Here is a 27,018-nt window from a genome sequence, read left to right as displayed (position 1 = left end):
AATATTTTAAAACTTTAATATACAGTGCTTTGTAAATCATTACTAAAAACACAGGTGGTAAAAATCAAATCGAAACAAATAAGTTACACTGTAGTAAAAAGCACTTGAGATTCCTTTCCATTGTTCCTCATTAGTGTGAACCCCATATATGAAAATAGCATAGAAAGTATGCAAACATAGAATTTCATTCATATATAATTCTTTTCTAATTTTTAGCTAAATAAACATTTTGTCCCGTTAAAATTCCCTTAACCAACTGGATGAAATGAGAAAAGTTTACAGCTGTGCGTTTATGTCGACAGCCTCCATTTCATCCATAATTCTGCTTTTTTTTGTTTTGTTTAAAAACAGCTTGAAAAACCTTTTTTGTGGCGACAACTCCCCCCCCCCCCCCCCCGTGAGAACCTCAAGACAAGCCCAAATAAAAAGGAAATATAAATTAACATACCAAACGTGGACAGTCTGCAAAACATTCTTTTCCTCAATTGACTGGCGTACAGTTTTTGACCTCTCTCACACTCACACACTCACACACTCACACACACTCACACACACACACACACACACACACACACACACACACACACACACACACACACACACACACACACACACACACACACACACAAACACACACAAACACAAACACACACAGTCTGTGCATAGACCCCAGTTTAACTTGTGGAGTAACTGGTAATTGGAGTCGTCCCCCCCACAACTTCCTCACTGTGGTTTGTCCTTTAAAGGAAAATAACCCTTTAACCCATTTGTTGCGATGGCAACAGAAGCTGGCTCCGGGCCGAAGGGCTTAACGTAGAGACACGTAGAGATGGACTGATCAAAACAAGTCTTTTCAAAAGTCAAAATCAGTCCTATCAGCAAGGTAAACAGAAGTCAACCATAGACACGCATACGGTATTTACAGCCAGGCAGTTTGTCCACCTCAGATGTTGTGAATTCTTTCCAAACCACCACTAACTGCATTTATATGTTTACTATATTTGCACTTGTATTTTCAGTTTGTGTGTTAAGTCACGCTGTCCTTCAGTAAACTGCTGACCCACATAGTCGAGGTTTCAACAGAGTGTGTTGGTGTCACAACGATCTGAGACACAAGACAAGAAACCACTCTCCAACACTTTCTGGCATAACATTTTGCAATTTAAAAGTCAACCAAAAATCAGCAAACTGGGATTTTAGCGTGAATATATAAGTCTCATAACAGCACTCACAATCCCCTGTAAAAACCTGCACGATTTGATTTGCAGAAAAAGAATGATTCTTCCTCTCTTAATGCATGTTTGTCGAGGACAGTAAATCATTTACTGAATTCTTAAAAGTCTGTGGAAAAGTGGGGGAAAAAAAGTCAAGATTAAATGTTTAAGTAGGGAACATTTATCAGAGATGTTATCTTATTCTAAAAAAAAAAAAAAAAAAAAAAAGGAAAGAAAACATCTTGTGACTATCTTACAAATCTGTTAAAACATTATAAATCTAGGTTACGTTGGGTTTACAGTAAAGAATGCTTCCGTTTCATTTAATGCCCATTTGTTGATGTTGGTTAATAATTTAGTGACATTTGATATATGGTTCTAAGAAGAAAATTAAATATCAAGTCTTATGTCGGCATTCAAAATCTCCTGTTAAAACCTGCAAAATCAGATTTAAGTTTGGTTTACAGTAGAGAATTCTTCTACTTCTCTTAGCAAACTATTTACTCTAGCTAAAATTTCAGGTCAATAAGCATGTCGCCTGCATGATATCCGTTTCCACAACGTGTCTTGAATCTGTTTGTGTGGTTTGTTGTATCTATAGAGACCTGCGGTTTTCAACAGTCTGAGTCAGTACCTCCTATCGGTTACAGGGTTGACAACAAGGCATCCAGAGAAGCCAGTCGAAAGCATGAGAGGAGGGGGAGGGGGGGCTTTGGACGCTCTGGTAACAGGGGGTCAAATGGTTCTATTGCACATACATTTCTGCCTTTTCTTCATTTCTGGCTTCCCCAAAGGAAAAAAAAAAAAAAAATCTCACAGTTATAAACAGGCAGCAAGTAGCATTCTTTTTGTTTTTTTGTTTAAATAAAAAAAAATAAAAGAAAGAAAGAAAGAAAAAAATGCTATGGACAAGTAGGGAAAAGCGCTCAATTAAATTGCAGCCCAAACCAGGATGATATAATAATAATAATAATAATAATAATAATAATCATCATCAACAAGAATATTCACAAAAACAACAATAACCATATATAACGACACAGGCAGTAAAAGTAACGTTGACCTGTGTCTGTGTGTGTGTGTGTGTGTGTGTGTGTGTGTGTGTGTGTGTGTGTGTGTGTGTATGTATGTATAAAAAAAAATATATATATATATATATATATATATATATATTTATTAAAAAAACAAAAAAACAACAACAACAGTGTAAAATTGATTGTCATTTCAAGATAAAAAGCATCAAAACATCCAAGGCATCAACAGTGAGGAACAAACTGGGAGCTATAAAAAGTGACGAGGGCTGAGGGGGGATTCACAGAACAACGCTCACAGAGAAGGAGGTGTGGGGGGAGGGGGGGGGGGGGGGGGGGGGACTCATTTGGTGCACATCATGCGTCTGAGAAAGCTTTTGGCAGCCTTGAGTGCAGGAGAGCGTCGAAAACAAAAAGGCAACAGTTTGTACATGCCATCAGTCCGTCCGTCCATCTGTCTTAGAGCAGAGAAACTAACAGCACGACCCACCGTTCGTTCGCCTCGCCGCACTCCCCCACCGGTCAGATTTCAGTGTTTATATTGCCAAAACATCCAACTGGGATACAGCTTAAGCAAGCGCGTGCTGTGGCTCATCGAGAGAGAAATCGAGAGAATAAAAAGGGGTCCCAAGAAGTTCCTCAACCGTTGAATGAAACAGAACGAGACTCGAAGTGCTGAGGAAGGCCACGGCCTGGCGTGGAGAGCAGGAGAGCGCCGAGAGAGGCGGCATGGCTTTGATTTGACCGAGCCCTGTGACCAAGGGAGGTAACGCTTGAAAAGCTTTATAAGCAGAGTAAAGGGGGTGTTTTGAAAAGCACATACAAACTCATTGTTGCGCACGCACGCACACACACACACACACACACACACACACACACACACACACACACACACACACACACACACACACACACACACACACACACACACAGTCAACACATTCACTAACACACATACACGGGAGTAAATCTGTCCCTGAATGTGCCAAGCAATGGAAGTCTTCTTGTTCCACAAAGATATTCACAAAGTTCACAGGAGGGATTCTTCTTCTTTTTTTAAATGTCCCTCCTCCCGTCCCAGAGAGTAAAGCCACGCTGCACAGTGCAGTCAGTGTGCGCGGACCTTTTTCTCTCACTGCCAGTCCTCATCATCTTCGTCGTCGTCCCCGGCCGACGAGTCGTCGTTGGTGCTGTCCCCGCCCGTTTGTCTCGTCCCGTTCAGCTGCCGCGCGGCGAGGAGCGCAGCAGCCTCGGCTGCCGCTTTCGCCGCCGCTCGCTCATCGGCCTCTTTCTGCCGCAGCGCTGCGGCCTTCTTCTCCTGCTCGGCGTGGCTCTTCATGTGGGCGCTGCGGCTCTTCACCTTGTAGAAAACCCTACAGGAAAACAGGGAAGAGTTTATTGCTAAAGCCCTTTTTTTATTTTTAAAACATGGCTATAACACTGCTGGCTTCGACGTGGCTTCTCGTATTTGCCACCTGGTGTGCCAGAGGAAGCTGCGCCACTGCTGAGGTTGTAAAGAAACAATGTCAAGGTTTTAAAGCCGCTGGGAAATGAATAATTAATGAATGACCACTGTGGGCGCAGAGGAAGCTTTCCCCACTTTTCATTTTTCACTTTAATAATGTCTCAGATGGGTAATCATGCTGCCTATGTGATAATGCTCTCAAGCATAAAAGGACATGTTGTTAAGCTGGGACTCTCACATCATTTCTGTTTACTCACCAAGCATTTCATGCGGTTTGCGTGGATACAAATTAAATATATAAAAAGAGGGACACAGCAGGTCTGATTATTTTGGTTTTGTTTGCCCCATGTCTTTTGCCACGCACCACGACTTTAAAAAGTTTGGTTTGTCCACAGTCAGTTTATTAAACTGATTTCTATAGTTTTGTAAAGAAGTTGACAACTGATTGATACATTTACTACAGAGCTCTTAATCTCTGTATATTCAACCTTTGTGCTGCTGTGGATGTTAAACCTGACAGCATTTAATTCAGCTTTGCGCTGTGTTACTTGGAGACACAAGACCGACATGTAGAATTTATGCAAAGAGCCGCATGTCTGAAAGGAGAAAATATCAGTGTAGGGAAGGACAAAGCAAAAAGCCAATGCACTAAAGGAGTTTTTTGACCTTCTGTAAATTCCCAGCATACCAAGGCACAACTTAACATCGTCCATCAGCCAGACTCTGAAATGGAACAGCGTATGCAAAAAAAAGAAAAAAAAAAAAAAAGTGCTTGTCTGGTTTGTCTGATTTAGTATTCCAAAAGACGGTTGGAAAGCAGAAAAATAAATGACTGGAATACATTAACTACGAGCCCTCTCATCATGTTTATTTATAATATTTCGCGATAACACTAGATATGTTTCTAAAGTCCGTATTTTTATAATAATAGTTATCACTCTCTTGGTCCGTCTTCGTAAAGACTGTGGTCAAAGTTCAGCATAATGTATGGAAATAAAGAGAACAATGAACATCAAAGCATGTGACTCCGCAGCGGGTCTGTGCAGCCATGTGATACGATGACTGCAAGACGGCTAGTAAGCCCGGGTGAAATTCCTGTAAACACATTATCAGACTCTGAAGTGGTGGATAATCTACAATGAGCACACTTTGAGCAGGGCGAGTACTCAAAAGGAACGAGCGAAGCTCTTGTCAAGTCACTGGGCAGAGCTGCGTTGTGCCGTTTCTACTTTGTGTTTCAGTTGCTAGGACACAGTTGGCAATAACAGGCCCGGTGTTGCCGGAGGACGCGCTGATATTTAATCAAAAGCATGACAGGACGGTTTGATTCTTTCAAACACCATGGGACACTTGCCTCTGTTTACCAATACAAAATCCAAGTGGGCAATAGCAGCATAAATGTTGTATTTAATGTCCAGCCAGTTGAGTCTAAGGCCACTTGTGTAACTGCTGCCGTCAGCTTTGCATAAGTAAACAGAGCCGTGCCAACGTCTCCAAACACAACAGCGGTGACTGATGGGATATTTCGGATCACTGACCTGCCACATTTCTTGCAGGGAAACTCTCCCTCCTGACCAGCTGAGCCTTTGTTGACCGTGGACGGGCTGGTCTTGCGTGCGTTGCCGTCGTAGCGGGATTTGGAGCTGGGAGGGGGTGGCTGAGGGGGGTGGATGACCCGGGACAGCAGCTGGTCCCTCCCAACGTCCTCCTGACCTTTCATGATCAGGACGGTCCCCGGCTGCACGCACAATAAAAAGTGAGAGGTGTAGTTAATACATGAGAGAAACGGTCGCTGAGAGCAATTAGCAAAGAAAGTCGTGAGCCCGAAGCTACTTTATGAACACCTTTTATGTAGGATACTGTTACAATGGCATGCACACATGTGGCAGTTAACACACACATTGACACACAGTTTAAGAAAACAAAAATACACATAGCCTTTATCAACAACCTATTATGTGTGCTAAACGGCAAAATGCAATGCATTTAACGAGGATAAAGGTTTCTCGCCGAGTCATTGTTTGCCGACGGACATAATGGGGTTACACAATCCAGGAAGGTGGACGTCAGCCAAGTCATCTCCTCTAAAACATCCAGCAGGGGGCAGCAAATCAAACACCCAGCCGCTGGGACAAGACACGAAGAGTTCAAAAGGTGAAATGTGTCGAAGCTTGGTGAGTTCAATTGAGGATTTTAAGCAGTAACACGCGGAGGATTATTGTGGTAGCCTTTAGCTTCCTACCTCCCCTGCACAGGCTTATGTTTACCTTAAATTCATGTATATCTGAGTAAATGTAGGTGTGAAAACAAAAAGACTGATAACTCCTGTGATCAAAGTACTTTCAGGGCTTTGAGAAACTACACTTTTTGCAGAAATAAGAGACAAAACACAGTATGGTAATTAGAATATAACCACCACAGTATTAATTAACACATACAACAATGACAGTAATCCCTCTGGGGTACTGACCTACTTCATGATTTTGCATGCATATATTTTTGAATACCATTATTATTCAATTTATTATTATACACAGTGAGGTATTCACAACATTAGATATTTTTTAAACACTGAACTGACTCCTACAGAGAGTGTAGCAATTTTGTGATTTACTTTTTCTATTTCAGTTGAATTTCTTTTACTATATTTACTTATTTTGCACTCGTGTCAGTAATACTTCTAAAACACTTAATACTCTATTGTTCATATATATTTATATTTTCACTATATTTTTTCTACTTCTTCTGTTGTAATCTTTGATCAATACCTGGCACGGGAATTTCCCTCGGGAAAAATAAAGTTCCATCTTATTTAATCATATTTTATGGGTTGGAGCTAGGCTGACAAGTTGTCAGTCCTAAACGTGTTCAAGAAGCCGAGTTAAACCGTTGAGGGTTTGTGATTGCAAATGTAACGTGTTTTTCTGCCACAGAGGAAAAACATTTTAACTTTACTTCAATCTTTACTGCAGAAACAGACGAGGAACCGAATAATCTGTCAAGCTCATGATGAGGTGTTTAAAAAAAAAAAGGAGAGAAAACCATTCTAAACACCTCCGAGTGTGAGTGTGTGTGTGTGTGTGTGTGAGACTCATGAAAAAGATGAAGCGTTAACTGCTACCTTAAAACACTACCTTAGTTGTAAATTCAAGGAGCAAACTGATCACAGACAAAAACAACCAACATAAATTGGATGTCTCTTCCCATGAAAGTTTTCAGTTAATGTTGGAAATTACAAAACACTGATGTTATGATGTACAGTAATTAAATCATATCCTTTAACATTTTTCCATGTCATCTTTGAGGGCAAAGACTCCTCATGTGGGATGACCATTCCTCCCCTGATCTACTTATTTTATTTCCCTTCCGTTCCCATGCGGTGCTGATAATGCATTTCACACTCACATTGTCAGCGGACTGCAGCGTGTGTGTCGCCCTGGTGGGGCCGACTTCCTGCTTCCTGTCAGCTGACCCCTCCCACTTCCTGCTATCCTCCTCCCTCTGTGGCTCCAATCTGTGATAGCCCTGCTGGCCCAAAGAGGAAGAGTGTAAGACACAAGGAGAGAACCGTACAGCTAGATGCTTGTGTAGAAAGCTCTGTGGTTAGTTTTATACATAATATAACTATCAAATCTCTTTAACATTAGTTTTAAGGTATTTCTATGCGACATGCAGTCAACACTGACAACAATACGTGCATGTAACTTTGCACAGTCACTATATAACAACCACCATAACTGTACCTGCAATGTTTACGTGGATGAAATAATTCTGTACTATTAACACCGAGGACAATATGGTGGCGTAGCCGGAGAGAGCTGCAGCCGTTAACACAGTTCATTTTAAGACTCCGGTGGTCAATGAAGATATTCTGAGCAGTGTTATTTCTGAGCTTGGTTTTTAGTTTCACATCTAAATAAAACTCTGCTGTTTCATGTTTAATCAGATCCGCCTACAGTCATTCAGATCGGTCCATTTGTCTACTTGACAAAATGCTCCTGAAGCACTTTTAAGAAAGCTTGGAAACTGTTCTCAGTTACAAAATCATTTAAAATCTATATTTTAGGGTAGGATTAGCAACACACATCTGTATCTGCAGCGCAGATACTAAACAAGGCAACAACACTGACCTTGTGGTCCGTCTCCTCCTCAGTGGTCTTGCTCTCAAGAGGCTCCACCTCGCCGTAGATCAGCATCCCATTGCGGCCCATCTTGACATGTTTCTTGTACGTGTAGTAAAACTCCACACACTGCGCCACTGACTTAGTGGTCACCTGTGAAGCGCGCGCGCACACACACACACACACACACACACACACACACACACACACACACACACACACACACACACACACACACACACACACACACACACACACACTCCTTTTTAATAGAGTTTCTCTCTCTCTCTCTTCTTTACTTTTAAATGTCACTACATGTTACTGAGCACATAAGGTCAATTTTTTTTTAGATCATTTTGGAGAGGACAGACGGGTAACCTCAGATGATGTGCAGCTTTTTTTTCCATTCATTGTCTGTTTTCATTCTGTATATCAAATGTCCTTCAGATAATACAATAACATAGGATTTGTTTTGAGAAGCTTCATTGTTGCTACCCGCTACAGCAAAGACAGGGCCAAGCACAATAACAGCCTAAAGCACATTCACAAATCACATTTTAAAAGCCTTTAATCTGGTTTTTTAGCGAATGAACACTGAAAAACTCTAAAACGTATATACTTTGGCCTCCCTCTTGATCAATGAAGTGGTGCGGACAAGAAAATGAAATAGCTTTGCAGTATGGAAAAATAATAATTGACTGCGACACTGCAAATAATTTAAACAAGAAGGAAACATTGTTGCAGAGTGACTGGACTTCCCTTCTCAGCCCACCCATTGTCAGGAAAAACATTGTGTGCAAATGTTTTTCTTTTTCTTTTTCTTTTTTGGGAGAAGGTTTATCAGCCCACAGCTACAATGTAGCCTTCACTAGAATGGAGAGCTGCTATTTTCCTCTTCTTGTGTTTTGAAACCACACACATACCTGTTTCTGCACCATGAAGAAGTCCTTCTTGTATGCAGCGATGCCTTTGTTGAACTGGCGTCGCTCAGCTGCGGTCCAGCTGTCTGATCCTGAGCGAGAGACATTTAAAAAGAGAGAGAGACGCAGCCCTTTAAAAACACTCAAGTATCTGCTTGCAGACTATATTTTGAATGGGTGGAGACCCTGACAAGTTCAATCCCAGCCCCCCACCCTACACACACACACACACACACATAAACAATGGCGCTCCTGTCTTCTGCTTGGGATTAACCACATGCTGTATAACCCCTCCTTCCCTCATCGCGTTGACCCTGACAATCCTCCACAGTCTCCCACTACCCCCCCCCTACACCACAGCCCAGACACTCTCACTACTGCAGCTGCCGTGGCTCTGAGGCAAAGTCGCTGTTAGATGGTTGACACACCCATTATTATGAACCAAAACACAAACATAGTCAGAAGTCATAACCACTGAAATCAGAATTTTCTAATGATTATGCGTGTTTGGATACCAGCTGGGTGGGGTTCATCAGATTAGGCAAAACATTTTTCTGAACGCCAGAATATTATGACAGTTATTAAGAATTCAGGCAACTTTCTGTCATAATTTACTCGTCACTACATTAGTGCAGTAACTCTACAACTGCAATTAAGGATTATGTTAATTATCAAATGACTATAAGGCTATCACGATATCAGATAGTCACTACATGATTATCGTAGCCTTACGCCATTATCACAATCTAAAGAAAATTTAAAATTAATAATAATAATAATCCTATCAGTCTAATTCATCTTTAACTTTGTTCATTGAGCACTTAAAAAATGAGTGTCGGGATGTAAAGAGAGAGCCTGTAACCATAACTGTACAAAAGCATGATATATGATATTATACAATATTATAATATTTGTATTTTTGTACAGCACGGTTATCGTCAGTACCGATAATTGAATAATCAATTCATTGTTTGGTTCAGAAAATAGTAAACATTGACCGTTAATATCTTCAAATAACGTTTTTTGTCCGCTCAACAGTCTAAAAATCCAAATATAATAAATGTATCGTCACATAAGACTGGGAAAAAAAAATACTTGTTAATGACTCACCTGAGTAGTGGTAGTTTGCCAGATTATGAGATTTGGGGAAAACTGGATTCCTCAGCATCAGGAGGGACAGAGCAGCCTGAGAAACAAACAACACTTTAACAATGCTGGAAAGTGAACAAACATTAGCGGCACAGCGGTGATTGTTATGAGCCTTTATACAGCGGGTCACTCCCGCCTCTTAGCTCAATCAGAGACTCCAGTTGAGCTTCATAAACCCGTTAAAAACACACTGAGCCAAACAATGACCCAGTTGCTTACAGGTAACCAGGGAGGGAGGGAGAGAGGGAGAGGGAGAGATAAGCATCGTTCTCATTTCTCCTGCATGTATCCGGTATCCGAGTGCATCACATCATGATTACACTCATTACACTGTGCTCTTTGAGAAGAAGAAAAAGTCTTGACCGTGCATGAATGTTGAAAGACGGCAGTTTGAGCCGGACTGCTGCAGAGAGTGGGCGCATTGACACCCCCCCCCCCCCAACCCCCCTTACTAGTAGTTTCCTTGACAACGTTGGACCAGTGTTGGTCTTCAGCACCACAAAGCACTGACAGCTCTGCTGTTACATCTTCAATAACGGAAGTATTGATTTAGGATCAACGTTTAAGTCACTGTGAACACAAAGTAATGCACAGTCAACACATTTGTTTTCTCTGTGAAATTAGAGAGTCACTCTCAGTGTAAAATATTTCGTCTTTTAGATCCACTGTAACTTTATCGTTATAAAACAGGTCTTCTTTACACGAGACAAAAATGGATTCAAAATATGACTTAAAAAAACCCCCCCTAATATTCCGGAAGATTAATTAACACCGATATCACAAGATATTTGATCTGCTGGGACTCTTTGGAAATTGCGACAGGTATTTTTATAATGAACTATATTGTAATAATTAATGAAAATAATTGGTAGTCGCAGCCCTATTTATTATCATTATAATTATTTAAATTGGACATTAACTTTGAGGATACAAGCTGGTCACATGCAGCATGGCTATTCTGGGATGCTAAGCTTTAATGTTTCCTTCTTATTATCCCAGCACCCTCTGCTTCTCTTCAATCATAATAAAAGTGACTTTTGGTATTTCAATGGGGGTGACGTGACAGGAGAGAGCCACTCGAGATGCTGCCTCATAACGTTTCACAGTGCTAAGAAATATGTTTATTTATTATATTATATAATTACATGAATTAATTAAAGGCAATATGCTATACAATGCTGTACATTACTTTACATTACAGTCATTTAGCAGCAATTCAGTATCTATCTATATACCATTGGCACAGCTACGGGAGCAATTTTGGGGTTAAGTGTCTTGCTCAAGGACACATTGACATGCGACTAGTAGAGCAGGAGCCGGGGATCGAACCGCCAATCCTTCCGATTGAAGAACGGCCCTGCTCTCCACTTAGCCACGGTCACCCCATACATACTGTACATACATACATACATACATACATACATACATACATACATACATACATACATACATACATACTGTACATTTCACCTCAGGACAAAACAAGATGGAGCATTGGTACAACACTACAGCACCATCACAGTTTCCCAAAGCATCTTCCAAGGTCTTGTTTTGTCTGACAATCAGCCCCAAGCCCCAAATACTCCGTTTATTATCACATAAGACAAAGAAAAGCATGTCCGAGAAGCGGGAACTGGAAAGTTTTTGATTGATAAGCTTGACAAACTATTAATCGACTATGGATTAATTGCCTCTTTGTCTCAGCGCTACAGTTCACGCTGTGCATCACACCTCACCGACAACATGTGCAGCTCCACGCACTAAATAACCAAACCGTGTCGCTATCTCAGTCATCTCAGGCCACCACATCAGTTTCACTGCAAAGCATACTGAAAGTCTACAGATCACTCACTTCCGTTCAGTAATCATTGAAAGCTCAGATCAATCACTACATTTACCTGCACATGAGAAACCCGTTATTGGAAGATAGGTTTAGGCAGGAAGTCAGAGGACACTGTGTAGGTGCACTGCAACAAACTGGCTACTTTAAATGTCACGTTTACATGCTGCTGGTCAGAAATCAATGTATTTTTTAACTAAGCCTGGCTTAGTGTGTTAGTGAGATATGAAGCTACACTTCAACATGTTTTTGTCCGGGTTCGGTTTTTGGATTTATTATTATGGATACGAGGATGCTCTGCTACGGTTAATGATGCCACCTCACAACACCACTAACTTGGAGCATTTTCACCCAGTTGGAACAACATTAAGGGTTTACTTTATAAGACCAAAAAATCTGGATTTACCAGCAGAAAAAAAATAGAGTTAGTGAGATTTTATAAATCCCTAACCCTGATTAAGGAAACTAAGCTTCTCCTTTATACGACGAGAAACATGAAGAAATCAGGTTAGAAATAATCCAGTTACTTAAGTGCATATAAACGATCTGATTGGTGAATTGCTGTAATCTGTTTCTGTGCACTAACTGCAGCCGAGGCTGGTCATGAATTCTATTAATGCTACCATGGAAATATGGAATATAATTATGTTCACAAGTTTTACATTTCCTGTCATTCAAGACAGGAACACTTTAGAACGAATGATTTATTATTTCATTTCAAAGTGATTTATGACTAAAATACTCGCAACCCTTATGAACTACTATAATCCCTTTCACTTGAATAATTCTGTAAAAGCCCCTGAAAACTATTTCTCTATAACATTAAATATTAATGACTATATAAACCATATTTATGTATTATGTATTAAGACTTTTACCACTCAAATCAGCAGTTTGCATTTTGATTTCATCATACTTGATTGACAGTGTCCAAACAAGGCATGCTGCTAAATCCTGATGGGTGCACAGAAGTACTTGACATCAGCTTTTTTACCAACTGAGCCCCGCTCACTTCAAACCAGCAAGAAGAGCAAAGAGAAAAACACAGCTTCAGAGGTTTCTCGCATGCAAAAATATTAAAAACAAATACTGTGTTTATACAAGATCCCATCACTCAGGGAAAACAACATGTGCAGCTCCTTTAAGTGCGTCTTTCCAAATGGTAGATCTCTCAGAAATATGTAAATATATATATATATATATATATATATTTGTGACACTAAGTGTTTTAATAGGAACACAGGTTTTGCACTTTCTATGTGTCACGGCAATCTTTACGGGGAAAACCGGTGTTTGGAGGTTGTTTTTTTTGTCCCTGCCTTGTCAGTCAATATGGATTGTTCTGTTGCGCTCACCATTATCTCCCCTTTGCACTCGTACAGACAATGGTGGGCTAACTCCTGGTTTGTGCCTCCTCCACACAAAACACTGGAGCAGGCCAGGTGCATGAGGTCTTCCACTGTAAGACACAGAGAGAGTGATTGTGAGCACAGGAAGAATAAACAGTTCTTTTATAATTATTTTGCATTCAGTGGTGACAAAATATTATTCTTGTATGGGAGAGAATAAATGTCAAATTAAAAGATAATTGATTCAATTATGAAACAGCATTGTGCATGTAGTTTTATTTATGTAAAAAAGAAAAACATCTATTTTTAATAATGTGCGATCAGCAGTACTCCGAATCCAAAACAAAACTTCCCCGCAGTGACAATTAAGTCTATTTTACCACATTAAATTGCATTTCTATCCCTGGAGAAATAAAATTGCCTGCATCTCCTCACTGAAACTCATGTCTCTAATGCAATATAGGAAAATTAAGAAGTAATTTGATGCTGGAGACATCTTAAATTGCAACAGCTCGATAATGAATTATTGAACACACTCTAGTGATAACAACAACAAAAAAATCACTTCATAAACAAGAAAAAGCTCAACTAGCAAGCTTTGAGAAAAAGAAAGAAAGGCTTCCTGATTTATAAACAAAAAGATAATAGAAAATGAATTCTGGGAACAGAGGGTCAGCTTCACGGTAAATAATCACCCCACATGCACGTCAACAAATCCTGCTCTTGCAACAACAGTCTGTCTCACAGTATTTATACTTTCAGTTTCAGGTGATGTAACAACTATGAAATACTGTGTTGGGTACCTCTCTGCTGCAAGTCAGGCTTTTCCTCCAGCTCGTTGAGTGGAGCCCAGACCAGCTCCGCTCGACGATGATCCAGCTCAACAGCTGACCGCTGCCTCAGCTCTGGCACCTCGGCCTGGTACCGTGACCCGATATTTATCCGTCTGGGAACGGGACATCAGTGTGAGCGACAGGGCTTTGAATCTGATCTATTCAAAACTCATCGAGTGGCTTTGCTGTTAAGATACATTCAGTCACTTTTGTATATTTAAGACATCATATATCAACATCAGATTACTTGTAAAAGTAAGCGCTTGTTTCATTTCTGAGATCACATTTTGATTACTTGGCTTTTCTCTCTGCTGTGATCTTTAAATAGGCACAGGAAGATTGTTGAGGCTCTCTGGCTCCGAGCACCACAATCCTTGCACTGTATTTCCAGCTCGTTACACAGCTCTCTTTTGTCCCCTCAGCATAATGAATAAAATGCAAATTCCTTTTCCAATTTAGTATTTTAAAACAGAGCGCACTTCTTCAATTCACTGAACCGAAAGTAAACGGATCGTCGTCCGGCTGTGGGACACAAGGTTGTATTCAAGTAGGAAGAAAGGCTCATAATTCAACAAATGCGTGCATCTCTGTAGACCTACATGTCAACTGAAACCAGATACCTCGGTATTATAGTTGTGAAATTCATGCTGTGTTACAATACCAGACAACTCTGTTCCAGCATGCCCCCTCCCACCCCTGCATTTCCAGTAGGCCTGCAGTATTTCCAGCTGAGTGTGTGAGTGTGTGTGTGTGTGTGTGTGTGTGTGTGTGTGTGTGTGTGTGTGTGTGTGTGTGTGTGTGTGTGTGTGTGTTCTGGCAGCCTCCATCAGGGAAGGTGGGCTGCTAACAGTTGAACTGCGCTGGCTCTCGCGTGTTTGGGAGTGCAGCAGGCCCGGGCTGAAAGCTTGATTTATGGGAAGCCTCACTGGCTCGACTGACTGCTGAGCAGCCCCAGTCGAGGAAACAGCTTGCACAATGCAGCCCCCATAAACTGCACGTCACGGTTGATGCAACTCCAAAAAAAACAACAAGAAAAAGACCTGACTAATAGTTTAAGGGTTAAACTAAATGGAGCCTCGGTGTCCTTAAAGCTCCACTTTCTCTGCTGCTCTAATTTTCATAAACATCCAAGGTATCAGTGGCTGTGTTTACATTTATGGAGTAACTTGGCCGTGTTTTACTGAAGGTCTTGTTAGCTTCAAGTTGTTTACATGCACCGTTGATACCCTGCAAGTTTAAAGTGATAATCCTTAAGACTTTCATGAAATCAAACCACATTTCTGCTAATGTTTATGGTCAGTATTCTTATTATATGTATTCAGTAATAATTACCTCTTTTTATTGTTATGGTCAGATTGCCTATCCACCCGAGTACGACGGCTTCACTGTTTACAGTGTTAGAGGTGTGTTAAGTTACAGCCATTACAAACAGAACATCCTTCTGCTGCTGCTTCACATTAAAAGAGTTCAACCTGTAAAACACAAGATTGCTTTTATTGTGAAGCAGCCATGGGAAATGTTTTTTTGTCATAAGGTTAACCACGATCACTTATGAAAAATGCAATCTGAGAACCCCATCGGCTATCGTTCTGACGATGGATGAGCCTCCGGGGGCGAGGGGCCATAATCCTGGGGATGCGGTGCATGAAGCAAATATCCGGGCCAAGACTTCCTTTTCCGTGCGCTCACAAAATCCAGATAACGAGCTAATTTTAAACCAACAAAAAGCAGAATCATGGTACGACTATAGCCGATGGGTCCAGAGTTTGAATTTTGGCCAAAGTGTTCCGCCTCTTTTGCTCTCCACAAAGACATTGTGCCTGCATTCAACCAAAGCCTGCTCAGACGTGATTGGTCAGTACAACTCAGTACAACAACCAAAACACTTCCAACACCAACATCTTATCCTGTTGCCTACAGATTCTACATGTGACTGCAGAATCCGTTTATCAGGATGATCAAGAATGCGTCAACAAAACAAGGACGATGAGCCATTTTTTACTTTTTTTTCCTCGACAGTGAACAGTTTTTAATTTCCTCCTCAGCAAGGTTGCTGGAATCAGATTGGCGGACTTCTTAATTAAAAACAACGTGACATACAACTTTATAACTAAAACTACATCTTGTTCAGTACGTACGACATTAAAGACCACCGGCCTCTGATGCACTCACTGCCATTAGCTTTCTCAAGGTTTTAAGGCTTTCATTTGACAGTTAATACGGAGCAGTTATGACAGGATGCACTTCTATTGAGAGAGACATTAGACTGCATAGTTAGATCAGAGGGCGACTGCTGGCGCTAGCGCTAGCTGCGGATGACAGGGCAGAAGATTCCAGCGGTAACAGCGGTGGAGAGGAGGTCCGCCTAAAAGGACGGGTTTAGCATTTCAAGAAGTCGGTGTTCTCTTTCAAGACATTTCATGATTCAGCCCAGTGTTATGGTTTGAATAATTGATTGCAGAGCTACTACTCTGGCTTTGGTAATGCACGCTCTACTTTGAGCGTCCCTTTGAAACTGACACACAACATCCCCCCGCTCCCCACCAAAACCCCAAAACCTTTCCGCAATGAAAGAAGATATATTTTGGGGGATGTTGAGAGGGAAATACTCACGGCTCTATGCTGACTGGAGTGGCCTCGCCTATAGCAGACAGAACTGGTGGTGTGATGTCGCAGCTGTCTGAAAGAGCAGCAACACAAAATCCACTCAGTGACATTATCAAATATATATATAAAAAGAGCTAAGAAAACAAGAGTATTCAACGCACATATAAGTCAGGCTTATTTCTAATATTTATACAGCAACTACCCTAATTCCCTTCCAAATCATGCATATAGTCTGAAATCGCACATTGTTTATGCCAGATGCTTCTTACGAGCGTGCGGAGCTTCATATTTGAATTCCCACAGTTTAGATGTGCTGTGGATAATTCAGGGAGGTCTTATGAGCTTGTCTTACTTACTGGAGCGCAACAGGCTGCGTGTTGCCGACTTGGGCGTTGCAGGAGGCGGCAGTCCCTGGCCGCTGGCTGCGGCAGAGGACAGGAAAGTGGAAAAGTAGAGGCCGGAGCCCTCGCGGACGGGGCTGAGGATTGGCGGCGGCGTGTAAGGGGGAATGGAGAGAGGGTTTTCGGCGAGGCGAACGGGGGATCGTAGGTGGCTCTGGTAGGGTGTGATGCTGGAGTAGGCAGGAGGGGCGATGAATAAACCAGGTTTGGGAGGCGGGATGAAAAGGGGTTCAGGCCGTGGACGGCGTTTAAACTTTTTGCCGTCATCGTCTTTCTCCCCTTCGGTTCTTCCATTCTAGTGGGGAAAAAAAAAAGTATGAGGTAGATTTAGCAAAATGCACCGTGATACATGCACCTACAAAAACTTGACAGTATATATGCACGCTCATACAGTTGGCTTCTTATGCATTTATCCTGATAAATCCTAAAGAGAAAGAACAAGGCACCCCAACCCTCTACTGTATGGTACATAATGTACAGTATGGCAGTGCTAAACCCTGATAATCTGCCTGATCTGGGACAGGGCAACCAGTCCACCAAATCCCCCCCCCCCTCCAAATGAAACAGGGAAAAGGAGAAAAGTGTGGAGGACTGAAATGGGGGCAGGGGAGACATGGAGCATGATGGGGGGAAGGGAGCGCATGTTGGCGGGGCGATGTGGCACAAATGCAAGGATTTAATAGCTGGAGTTTAGAACGACTGAAAACAGAATGAGGAAGACAGTTAACACCAACCTGCTACCTTCCCCTTCTTTGTAAATGAATTCAAACAGTTTAACAAATCATTTTTGTAAAAGTATGGACATCTAACAGTTAAAAGACGACATCAAAGTACACCAACTGCAAAAACAAAAGCATCACTGAATGAGTATGTAGCTACCTGCTCTGAGCTCTCCGACACGGAGTTCCTGAGTGAGCGTCTCCGGGTGACGATGACAGAGGGCTTGTGGTCGGGGCGGCCGAGGTCCAGGGGGTTTGAAGGCCTGGGGGGCCAGTTGGGGGCCAGGGCTGCTTCGTCTCTGTCAGGAGAGGAGGCAGCCTGCCTTCGCACTGGAACAGACACGGGGATGACGAGTGGCAGGAGCTCGTCTCGAGGCCGCTTGGCGTTCAGACCCCCTGTTCCAGTGGGACTCCACGGCCTGTGGGGCTCCTAATAAAGACGGTGGGTGAGGTGTTACAATGCAACTGATGAATGGATTTTTGTTTAATATAAAACTTTAAGAGGATAAGTGAATGCATTGCTTGCAAACTGCAAATGTACCGCATATCGGCAGCAATTTTGATTTGAAAATTCACCTATTTAATCTTCTTTAGTGTTATTATTTGCCGCTTTTACCATTTGCTTTCTACTATGATTAAAAAAACCTTTTGGATTGTTGGTCAGACAAAACAAGTTGTATGACAAACTAAATCTGTGGGATTAAGGAAATCCTAATGGGCCAAACGATTTAATCAGAAAACAATAGTCAGAATAATTGCTAATAAAAATTAGATTAGATTATGTCCTTTTGCAGGTGAAGCGGGTGGGCGGGGAGGGGGGGGGGGGGGGGGGGGGGCTCCTCAAGCTGGACTGCTGTGACGGTTAAAAGACTGATTTATCAAAGACACTTTCATCTGTTGCTGTTTGCAACACTTACTTACAAGCTAATCACATTAAGACTCTCAGGTGACACATTTTGAAAAACATCAACTTGTGTAACGGATACAGTGCAACACGCAACAGGTGCAAAAAAAAGAAATAATCATAACTTTGAACAACTTCAGTTATTGTAGCTTAGCACAACCCGGCACAATATATCTTAACCAAAAATGTACCTGGCTGTGTGGTTACATATCTGTTCATTCTGCCAGGGCAGGCTGCCAAATTATAATCGATAGAGTAAATGGGGAACCCTAAAAACCTTAGCTCACACAAAAACACAGATCGAAGATAAAATGATGTCAATACTACAATGGAGTGTTAACAGACAGCCAATACAGTATGAAACAAGCCTGAGGTGCATTACTGATTGACAGAATCCAAACACAAACAATGAACACCTTGATAAAGCACTGTTAGAGGCAGCACTCAAGTGACAGACCTTAGATACACGTGAAAGGAACCCTCCCCAAAAAGCATTCTCCACATTTGTTTTCTTTGACAAAACCATAATGAGTGGGAATGAGCAGCCTGTGTACTTTAGAGCAACTCTGGTGCAACTTTAAAGCAATCTGAACCACCACATTATTAAAGACAGATGCATTCCGTCACTGCACAATGCATCTTCGTGGGCAGGGAGGCATGCAGCAGTGTGGCTACGCTGGATCTGCGCTCATTACTGCTGGTGGAAAACTCCAGTCCCTCCACCAGTGGAGAGATATTCTGCTGAGCACTGCAGGCAGGGCAACCCTGCACCCCTCCCTGTATAGAGGGGGGGGAGGGCAGTCGAGGCCAAGCTGGAGTTTCTCTCCTTTGATGGGATGGGGGGAGGTGTGCAGGCATGTAACCAAACACAGTGTCTGTATGATCAGCTAGCCGTGAGGCGGATCCAGGGCACGGCCATGCTGAACTACAGACACACTGAGTCAGTGCTGTTTGGCGACAGAACGTGTTGCACAATCAACACATTCAGCACCTTCAACACAGATAAGTACAGCTATTTCATCAGGTTTGTTCACCGATTCGTCTCGTGAGAGCTGAGAGGCACATATTTGTGAAGTACATATTCACCTTACGACAGCATTCACAATGCAAGGTCTTGTTTTAGCAACAGACTTCCCTCACAAGGCAGAGCTGAGCAGCCCTGTTCTGCGGTGTAAACTTCGTAGGGTGTTGATTACGTTCAGCATCTCTTCCAGCAACACGTTAATCACAAACAACACAAGTTCTGGCACAGTTTTCCCTGGCAGTTTGTTCCAGTTCCCGCTCTTGTTCGGGGAGCTACAGTCCCACTGCAATTATACACTCGGATAACACTAAAAAATGTTAGCTCTCGCTGAGATAATCACAATTAAGGCTTACAGCCAAGATATGAACCGATATGCAATCATAGGGACTCGGAACACTCTGTCCTTTTATGTTAAAGGTTATCTCGCTTGAGAGGAAACAGCTGAGAAACGCATGGGAGAGCAAAAGAACAAGGAAACAAGAAAGACAGAAAAGGAAAGCAAAGAAAGAAGAATGGTTGTCAAAGTACATACCTTTACAATATGTGGTGGTAGAGACTCCATTTCCGAGGCCTTCTGAGCGAGAGTCTCCAGGTTGACCTCCTGGGACACCCTGCGTTTCCTCCGCGTGCTCTGGATGACGCCTGTCGGGGCTGCCTGGACGTCTCGGGCCCCGTTCTGGGAGCCCTGCGGCCCCGGGGCAGCCTGATCCGAAGAGACGGAGAGAAAAGGGTTGTCCGACGGCGCCCCCTCTTCCTTTGAGAGCCGCCGTGATCTGCGAAGCTGCGTTTGGGAAAGAGTTTGGGGTTGTGACTGGGACGGGGCTTCGGGCTGGAGAATGGGCGGCAGCAGATCCGAAGGCTGCTGGGGTTCTGGGGTGATGTCCTGGATAATTGGTTCCTGGATATTTGGGGGAGCTGGAGCCGAGGACTCCTGGGAGTGCACCACCACAGGCTGTGGATGCGGGTGTGCATTTTGTGCACCGGGGTAATAGTCAAGCACATGAGGGTTTTGTTGTTGCAACTGCTGATGTTGCATTTGCTGCTGAATTTGAAGCTGTTGCTGCTGCTGCTGTTGTTGCTGTATCTTTTGTTGTTGCTGCTGCTGCTCGTGCTGCATTTGTTGCTGCTGCTGAAGCTGTTGCTGTACATGCTGTTGATGCTGAATGATTTGTTGTTGCTGCATTTGTTGATGGTGCTGCTGCTGAATTTGCTGCTGAAGTATGTGATGTTGTTGTTGCTGGCATTGTATTTGCTCTTGCTGCTGCAACTGGTGTGGGGGTTTCACTTGCGTTGGGTAGTTAGGTGGGTTGGGTAGGGTCGTCCTGTTGCCTGGAAATGCCTGGTAGTACGCTGGCAGGTGCTGCTTGGGCTGACCAAAGGCCAACTGGAAGGGCTGCAATACTGAGCTTCCTCCTGGATGCGATGTGCTGTGCTGCTGGGTGTTCAGCGCCCCAGGTTTCAAGGTCTCCTGAAAGGCCTGGGACTGCTGCTGCTCCCAATCCAGTCCCCGAGCCTTAGCCGCATCCCTGTACGCTTCAACTGCAGGGTTTGGCCCCAACTGTTGCTTGTCTGCCGCTCTGTTTGGGGGCTGTTGATGTGGCTGTAAACCAGAAGTCTCGTGCATTGACTTCACAAATGCATTCTGGGTCCTTGAGTCCGTTACGTTGACTCCCCCGATGTAATTAGTAAAGTTTTGTCCCCAGTTAGTCATGGTATTCCAGGAGGCAGCTCTCTGCTGCTGGGACACGGATGGCTGCTGCTGACTGGGCTCCTGGTGGGCCCATTTCATAGGCACAGTCTGCTGATAATGACCCCTGCTCTGGTCACCCTTGTCTGGGCTGAAGATGACAGAGTTCAGGTACATGTGAGGGGCCTCTGGATTGGAGGTCACTGTACTTGCAGCCTCGCTCTGTCCGGGGTCTGAGGCAGGGCCACCGGGGACATAGTAGGACCCTTCAGGGTGTTGAGGAGTCTCCTTCATTGCTATGGTTTGATCGCTGAAAAACGTGATACGTTTGCCCGTTCTTTTGGCGCTGGGTTTCTGCTGGGCTGGTACGCTCATGACGGGCATGAAGAAGCCGAGTCAGGTGAATGTTCTCAACCAAACCAGCTACCAATGCTCCACTGGATGACTTGAATATATATATATATATATATATATAAATATCAATCCAAAAAACAATTGGGAAGTAAAGCTTTAAAACTACATTGACATCAGAGATAATCTTCTCTTCCCCTCTGAAGTTCTTTGAGGCCCACTCAGAGGTCCCGGGCCTGGGGTGAGCAGATCTAAAGGAGTCCGTGTGTTTTTCTCATTCATGGGCAACACCCTGTAAAGAGAAAGAGAGAGAGAGGTCAAGCACCAGACTAAAGGGGTCCCCACGGGGGCATCTCATTATCACCCCCCCCCCCCCGCGCCTCCGCCATGTAAAAACCTGCTGTTTGCGTTTTAAACAATGGACCTCCATTGAAATGTATCGGGTGTGAGAACAGAGGAGGGGGGGGGGGGGGTCTAAACTGTGTCATCATTCACTAAGCTCACGTGACAGGGATAAGGTCCAGCATTCAGGCCAACACGTATACCGGACCTGCATATACTGGAAGGTATAGGTGGCGATCGCTAAATCAATAGTTCGTGTAAATGTCATTACTGCTCAACGTTTAATCACGGACCGTGACATCAGCAGTCAATGACATACTGTACACACACACACACACACACACACACACACACACACACACACACACACACAAATAATTTTCCAGCTCAACTGACCCGTAACATACGCTCTCTTTCCCGCCAAACTACAGAGCAGACAGCAAGTTGAACGAGATGAAAACCTCTTTTTTTAACAACGGTGTGACTCATAAGAGGAGAATAAAAAGGGGGGGGGGACTCGTGCCCTTTGAACCGCGGCTGCACACTCAAAAGAGGAAGGGCAACTGAAAGTGAGCAAGCATGACTCATGATGAAAGGATCTCTGCGAGGGGGAAAAAGTCAAAATGGCCTTGGAGGCTTTTTGATAGCTTGCTTCTTGACAATCGCCATGGTAACCCGTGGCGATTATCAAAACTATTATCTGAGGTTTTGGAGCAGATTTTTTGACACGGTGCAGTCTGCCAAATTTCCGAGAAGCACACAGATCCCGACTGTTTCTGTTAAGATTTCAATCCCCGCTCCATCTGTATAGATAATAACCATGGCACAAACATTGAGACTTTTTATTGCTGCGAAAATCACCATAACATGCAGGACACATGCTGTTAACATAAAACAATACTAGAGTCTCTACGACATCTCTGACAACCTAGGAAGTGAATGATGATTGCCACCCTTTACTCCCGTGGCCTAGTAAAACACTGGCTTCTTAAAATAGACAGCTGCAGCTGTTCAGATCCTGCACTGGCTCCAGGGCATCACTGGATGACCACGCTCTGTGGCAGACTGTGTGCATGCGCGTGTTCGCACCAGCAATGCCATGCGAACTCGCACATGCCCATAGCCATGTTGTCAAAAACCTATGAGACATCCACTATGGGAGGGGGGGAGAAAGGTGCATATAAATACAAATCACATTTTCCTTGCAGGACGAGCAAAAACAAACAAACGTGTGAGAGGTCTCTGTGCATTAAACATCCGAGGTGAGGGATCATCGTGACGCATCACAAGTGCAAACCTTACACAAGCCTGGGGTTTAGCCCAGTAGACGAAGTAACACGTTTAATTGGCTTAAAATACACCCCCGGGCACCGTCACCCGCCCTAATCCATCTCTGTTTCCTAATTTAAACCAGCCCCGAGTGGCACCGCTATGCAAACCGAGCGAGGCATGCGAGGCCTGCAAGCGTGCAAGACGCGACAAATGACAGAAGATATGAGAAGAAAAACATGCTGAGTCCTTCCACGAGAGGACTCTTCCTGCTGCTGCTGACCCCTTCCCTTCCACATCACTTTCTGTGGCCAGCCAGCTCAGCGCTATTTACGAGAAGCCCTTTGTTGCAGAACACAGCTTATCCAGTCACTAATGCCATGTCCCGTTGCAACAAGCAGCCAACCATGCAGCCCTCTCTGCAACATAGCAGTGTGACGGGCACAGCGCGCAAAACAAATGCCGCGGATCGCCTCAACTTGTCAACAGGGGGGTTTTAACGCGTCACATGTCTTGTTTCTGTGCTTCTATTGCGACATATAAAAAACCCACAACATCCGTACGGAGCCTCGATCGACAGCAGTGCGTCTCGATCGAGGTAAACAAAAGTTTGTCCAGCGAGCCCGTGGCAACAACAACAACATGCACTGTCGACCACAGCAGCAGCAGCAGCAGCAGCAGCAGCGATACTTACTGTGTTCGTCATGAAAGCCGCTACAAGCGGCAGCTCAGCCCGCAGGATCGCACACTGGCAGCGTTGTGCGGCCAGCAGCAGCGGCGGCGGCGGCAGGCCCGCACAATACAGACATGCGATGATGACTGCATACATCCCCAAGGTTGACTCATGCTATGCTGCTGACCTCACTCACTGGTACTTTTTCCTCTTCTCTCCTTCTCCCTCCCTCCTTTCCTCGCTTTTAAAGTGAAGAGGAACAGAGGGGTTCGATGCGTAAACACAGTCCTCCCCGGTCGGAAAAAAACCCGGAACGCGCTTAATGTGCAGAAACGCAGGCGCAATGCCGCCGCTGTCTGTTGCACGTTATTGCATTGGGATTGCACAAACAACTCACAGTGGCAATGCGGCCTTTTGGCTGTGCATCGACTCTCTCTCTGTGTCTCTCTGCTCTGTCTTGTGATTCCTCTCCCCTCCGCCGCCACCAGCTCGGTGGCCACACCCACTTCCATGCCCATATAAGGCTTTCCTCTGACACGCAAGGCGCTGTAATTTACGGGGCAAGATCCCTCACAGTCCATGCGGGAAATTCCAACACACACACTTGGAGGAGAGACCGCGGGGATTAAGGGGAAGGACGCGCCCGGCTACTTTCCGTCTTACGTTCACTTTTCATTCCAAGTCACACACTCGATATTACTGACGACGTTCCTCCTGCATGCGGTGGTTATTTGCATGTGACACAGCAAGTAGAACCTACAGAAAGGCTCCATGAGGGGAAATAAATGTATGAGAACACATTTTTTTTTGTTTGTGCTGGTGGTGGTATTCTCAGCAGGAAATCGGATTTCCAAATAATTGCAGAAAAGTCTAAAACATGAAAAACATCCCGAATTGATGATAACTTTTTTAGCAGACAAAATGATAAAAGTATTGAATTTTAGACTGACAATCAAAGAAAAGGATGGATCCAGTTTGGCAATGTTACTTCATAAATGGCCAACACAAAGAATAAAAAGGCTGCAATAAACAATTATAATTCTTGATTAATTTTCTCAATTTATCACGTGTTGAATTGTTATTCTGAAATTTAAAAATGTCTGCATGAAAAATGGTTTTAAATTGATTATCAAAACACAACATATTGTAAAATAAACAGTGTCACTTATTATAGTTACAAACAGCATTATCTGGCCTTAATTTGAGTTTGTGAGAGTTTCAGAATGAAATAGTGAATCCTTAACAAAGGCCCAAATGTTGCAAGGTGATCTGTGGACAATTCAGTGATGTAATGTCAAACAAATAAAATGATGAATGAATGATAGACTGCTGCATTGGTCTTTTTCACAGCAGGCATTTTTGATGTGTCACAAAAGGAAAAGCACAGGTGTAAATAATAAAAATCAATGATGGCTGGGTTTAATTGGGCTGGTGCAGTTTCAGGGTCCTGGTGTTGTGCATGCTGGCTCACTGCCACGTCTTACTGGGACACTTGAGAAGAACCAAATCATCGTTATTGTTGTTGGTTCCCATGACAATGCAAAATGTCTGCTTAGAAAAGGAGCTATTACAATGGGAAGGTGTTGGAACTGTTGCAATATCATGGCAGTGGACGTGACCAGGCATGTGCCAGACTCTGCAGGGCTGCAGTCTGACTCTCCAAGTCTCTCGTCTCTCTGACCCTTAAAATAACCTGCAAAGCCTGAAAACATTCACCGATGCCGTCGAAGTCAGACTGACATGTCTGCCACTGATGATGTATGTGTGTGTGTGTGTGTGTGTGTGTGTGTGTGTGTGTGTAAACAGCCTTTTTTTCTAGGCTGCACCACTATGTTTCTTTGAAGCCGATACCAGTAGTGCTGGAAGGATTATTGGATCAATTGCTTAGTCGAACTGACAGAAGAGTGGTGATTGGATTATTGATTAATCGTTGTTTTTCAAGCAAAAAAAGACAAGTATTTAATGGTTGCAGCACAGATTTGCTGCAATTCTGCAATTTGAAGTGCTGGGGCACTTTTCTTTTCTATATTTTACGACACGTTATAGTCCACACCTGTAATCAAGAATTGAACTAGCAGATGCAGCCCTAGACACCAATATCCTGTATTTCACCTCACTCAAACTGAAATGCATTAAAAAAATTAAATTAAAATGCAAAATAAAATGCACAACAGGTGATTATTTTTAGACATGCCGATTTTGAGGTAATTAAAGGTCACTGTTACTATTGACATTTGAGTTAAGCATATTATATAGTCAGCTGATTGTATTGACGACACAGTTTTTGTACAACAAATACAACAGTAAGTACTTTAGCTACAGGCAATACATAATGGCACACGTATCTCTCTGGTATTTTGACATTTGGTGGTGGAGATCAGGTCAGGTGATGCTAACGTTAGCTATATTCTGTTACTAAGCCATCATGAACTAATTAAATATGTTAGCATGCATAACTGTACTTACATTAAGCTCTGTCCCTCCATGGCACACATACGCCTTCATGTCCCTGTGTTGACGATGGCATGTTTCAGCTACAGTTGACCGTAAACTAATGCAACGGCAGCGTTATACTCATGAAATCCCCTAAACTTTTTTTAATTTTTTTTCAGATTCCTCCACAAAGCGTCACTTCCCCAGTTTGAAACACTTTTAGCTAGCAATCGATCCTGCAAACCCGTCTATGGGACCTGCCCAACGTTTTACGATCTTTGATTGCATTGTCAACATCGATTGTAACTGCAGTTCAATTTCACTGTCGAGTATAGTTAATAGCAGCACTCGGTGCTAATGAGCTGGATTAACAATAGGTCGTTGAGGGCTGCTGTAGCGGCTCAACTGGGGCACTCAAAAGACGACATATGAACGACGAGAGAGTAAACCCCCGCTATACCGGAATATCGGGGACTTAATGTCGCATCTGCGTATAATACCTCACATTGTCATTATTTTAGATCTAAATTGAAGACACATCGACAGTGGATGTTACGCAGGGCCGTCACTATTTTGATTAAATGTGTTTAAAAATAAAACGGATACAGAATCAAAGACGACATGCTAACTGACTCCAGCTAAAGAAAATCGGTCTAACTGCCTAACCGAATTTGAACGAAGGCGGA

At 43.3% G+C, this 27,018-nt stretch overlaps 1 protein-coding gene across 2 annotated transcripts; it reads right to left on the bottom strand.

The window, feature by feature from the left end:
• mideasb (mitotic deacetylase associated SANT domain protein b) lies at positions 1 to 26,732 on the bottom strand. 2 transcript variants are annotated; one of them, XM_068721554.1, is made up of 13 exons: positions 26,366 to 26,732; positions 20,110 to 21,907; positions 17,810 to 18,079; positions 16,886 to 17,225; positions 16,536 to 16,602; positions 13,893 to 14,035; positions 13,096 to 13,199; positions 9,862 to 9,937; positions 8,755 to 8,843; positions 7,841 to 7,984; positions 7,116 to 7,235; positions 5,249 to 5,448; positions 1 to 3,618 (listed from the first exon to the last, which is right to left on the bottom strand). In XM_068721554.1, the coding sequence occupies exons 2-13, from the start codon at positions 21,646 to 21,648 to the stop codon at positions 3,378 to 3,380; spliced, it is 3,333 nt and encodes a 1,110-aa protein (XP_068577655.1). In that variant the 5' UTR covers positions 21,649 to 21,907; positions 26,366 to 26,732; the 3' UTR covers positions 1 to 3,377. The 2 variants fall into 2 exon arrangements, with proteins under 2 accessions (XP_068577655.1, XP_068577654.1); XM_068721553.1 differs by lacking the exon at positions 26,366 to 26,732 and adding an exon at positions 23,921 to 24,423.
• Between the last annotated feature and the right edge of the window lie 286 nt (positions 26,733 to 27,018).

This window comes from Cebidichthys violaceus, unplaced genomic scaffold (assembly GCF_023349555.1).
Source record: "Cebidichthys violaceus isolate CVI_PGR_0920_01 unplaced genomic scaffold, fCebVio1.0.p SCAF_28, whole genome shotgun sequence".
NCBI lineage: Eukaryota > Metazoa > Chordata > Actinopteri > Perciformes > Stichaeidae > Cebidichthys > Cebidichthys violaceus.
The sequence above is the reverse complement of the archived record's forward strand: the minus strand, read 5'-3'. Positions and strand labels throughout refer to the sequence as shown.